This window comes from Hetaerina americana, unplaced genomic scaffold, assembly GCF_022747635.1.
Source record: "Hetaerina americana unplaced genomic scaffold, ioHetAmer1.1.p SCAF_149, whole genome shotgun sequence".
Taxonomy (NCBI): Eukaryota; Metazoa; Arthropoda; class Insecta; order Odonata; family Calopterygidae; genus Hetaerina; species Hetaerina americana.
Window position 1 is genome coordinate 52501 of NW_027286614.1, and position 2746 is coordinate 55246.

At 54.3% G+C, this 2746-nt stretch overlaps 1 protein-coding gene across 1 annotated transcript; it reads left to right on the forward strand.

The window, feature by feature from the left end:
- The first annotated feature begins 1972 nt into the window (after window positions 1-1972).
- On the forward strand, window positions 1973-2524 carry LOC139686700 (uncharacterized). The gene has a single exon (XM_071583736.1). It carries the CDS (start codon window positions 1973-1975, stop codon window positions 2522-2524), a length of 552 nt encoding a protein of 183 aa, XP_071439837.1.
- The last annotated feature ends 222 nt before the right edge of the window (window positions 2525-2746 follow it).

Consider the following 2746-nt stretch of genomic DNA (forward strand, 5'->3'; position numbering starts at 1 on the left):
GCCTCCAGGATGCTCAGATCTCGGAGCGGCAGATGCAGAAAAACTTGAACTGGTACCTGATATCGAGTTGAGCTCGGAGAACATCGAGGCAACCCCCATGGACTTGACGAAGGAGAACCCTCGCCAGATCCCGCATGATCCGCGAGGAGAACTGCGACACTGGCAGAGGGGAATCTTTCAAAAAGCGCTCGATATCGGCACGCCCAAAGGGGAAAAGGCCGCCGAATTATGTAGCGCATTGGACGGAATCCTATCCAGAGCCATCTTAGGATTGGCCGAGGAACGGATCCGTCAACTGACAGAAAACTTCGTGACCGATTGGCTGCACCCGGCGTTAATTCCAGACGGAGGAGAGGAAGTGACAAAGAGCCCACGCCGGGCGAAAAGTCGGAACAGTAAGTTCAGGAGGAAGGGCCCTCCGAGGAACGGAAAAGAGGCAAAGAGCGACAAGAGAAAAAGATTTGCATACGCTAGGAGCTCCGATATGTTTCAACATTGTCCGCGAAGACTAGCTAGACTGGTTGTTTCCGATCGATTGGACTCGTTATGGCAAGGAGGTGACGAGGACGAGAAACCGCCCGCCAACGCGGTGCGGAGCCTTTACGAGGGACTCTGGGGTAAAGCTGCAGAGGACCACTTGGGCCTTGGTGATTCCATGGTGAAATCGATCCACAATAATTTTGATTATTTGTGCCCCAAGGAGGTGAGGATACGACTGAGGGCAACCCGTCCAGGGACCGCAGCTGGCTTGGACGGGATAACGAAACACCATCTGGTGAACTTCCCGGGGATTGCAAAGGTATTGGCGAAGCTCTTTAACTTACTGTTAGGCACAGGATTCTTTCCAAGAGAGTGGAAAAAGAACAGGACCACCCTCCTTCCGAAGGATGGGTGCGATACGAGAAAACCAGAGAATTGGCGACCGATTACAATATCTTCCCTCGTCTCGAGATTGTACTCGGCCCTCATAGCCGAAAGGCTTGGAAGGTCGGTGACTCTCTCCGCGAGGCAGAAGGGCTTTGTATCGGAAAACGGCTGCTTTAGCAATTTGTTCCTCTTAAGCGAGTTAACGAAGCAAGCCAAGGTCAACGGCGGATCCACGGTAGCTCTGTTGGACGTCTCCAAGGCGTTCGACTCGGTGCCGCACTCTGCGATCCTAAAGGCGTTACGCAAGAAGGGGGTGCACCCACACGTACAGCGACTCGTCGCGGAAATGTACACAGGGTCTTCCACGGAGATAGGGGGTTTCGGGAGGGGTATCCAGCTGGACATCCGCAGGGGTGTCAAGCAAGGAGACCCCCTTTCGCCGCTCCTGTTCAATGTGGTTCTAGACCCTCACCTCGATAGGTTGGAGAAATCCAGCCTGGGAGCAGTAGTTCCATCTGGGAAACTTCCCGTACTCGCTTTTGCCGACGACCTGACCCTGATAGGTCAAAACGCGAACGAATGCCAACGGTTGATAGATGCCGTAGTTGAGTACCTCGATGCCCTAGGCATGAGACTCAATGCGAGCAAATGTACCTGTTTCTCGATCCGCAAGCTCAGGAGAACCTACGCCATTGAGGACCCGATGCTAATGATTGGGGACTCATTCGTCCCTGTAACCGACGCAGAAAAATCGGTCACATATTTGGGAATGCCGGTAAGTCCGTGGTACGGAATGGACTACCGAGCCACTGCTAAGTGTCTGGAAAGCAGGGTAGAAAGAGCAGGGAGCCTCGCATTGAAGCCTAGCGAGAAACTACACCTAATACGCTCATTTATTATTCCCAAATTCCTTTACTGACTGAGTGCGGGAGGACCTTCGGTCTCAGCCCTGGAAAGGTTAGACCTTAGTCTGCGTAACGTATATCGCAAGATTTACCACTTACCCAATTCCACCGTCGTTAGCGTGTTCCACGCGCGACGGAGGGACGGTGGGCTAGGTATGCCTCGGTTGCGTTACGCAATCCCGATCTCAAGCATTAGGTCGATGCTTCGTCTGAAGGAAAGTGAAGACCATCTGACTCGGTCCATAATAGCTGCAAGCAGGATCGATGACCGCATAAGGGACCTGGCCCGCGGTCTGAGAATAAGAGCCCCCGAAGGCTTGGGAGAGATAGAGAAAATTAAAAAGACTCTCTGCCAAAGGGAAATTAAGGAATGGTCCTCGAGGAAGTCGCAGGGTGTGGGCATCTCATACTTTGACGATGACCCCAACGCCAATTGTTGGCTCACGGAGGGCGGGATCCTCCTCCCCTCGCGGGAGATTGAGACGATCAAACTCCGGACGAACACCGTAGCCACGCGTGAGGCCCTGAAGCGGGGTCGCCAGAATCAGGGGCGTGAGCCCTTGTGCCGTAGGTGTGGAGCCCGAGTCGAGACGATCGGGCACATCTTAGGCCAGTTCGTCGCCGTGAAAGGTCTCCGCATTCGGCGACACGAGGCAATCGTGAGGAGCCTTGAGGACCACTTCCTGAAGATCCCTGAAGCAAAAGTCGCGAGAGAGCAGAGGTTTCCGGGGGCACGGAAGGGGAGTACCTGATGCCTGATTTGGTGGTGGCGTTGAAAGACGTGGTCTACGTTATCGACGCCACCGTCAGTTTCGAGGCGGAAGGGTCCCTGGAAGCCGCCCACTCCGAGAAACTTGAAAAGTACGAGCGACTGATACCCCAAGCCAAAACAATGTTCGAGGCAACGGTAGGCAGTGTTGCCAATAGTAGTGGGGGCCCGGGGAGCCCTTCCCAAGGAAACGAAGGCTCACCTA

Coding starts and splice junctions, on each gene's coding strand:
- LOC139686700 (XM_071583736.1), top strand. CDS start 1,973: ATGCTTCGTCTGAAGGAAAGTGAAGACCATCTGACTCGGTCCATAATA.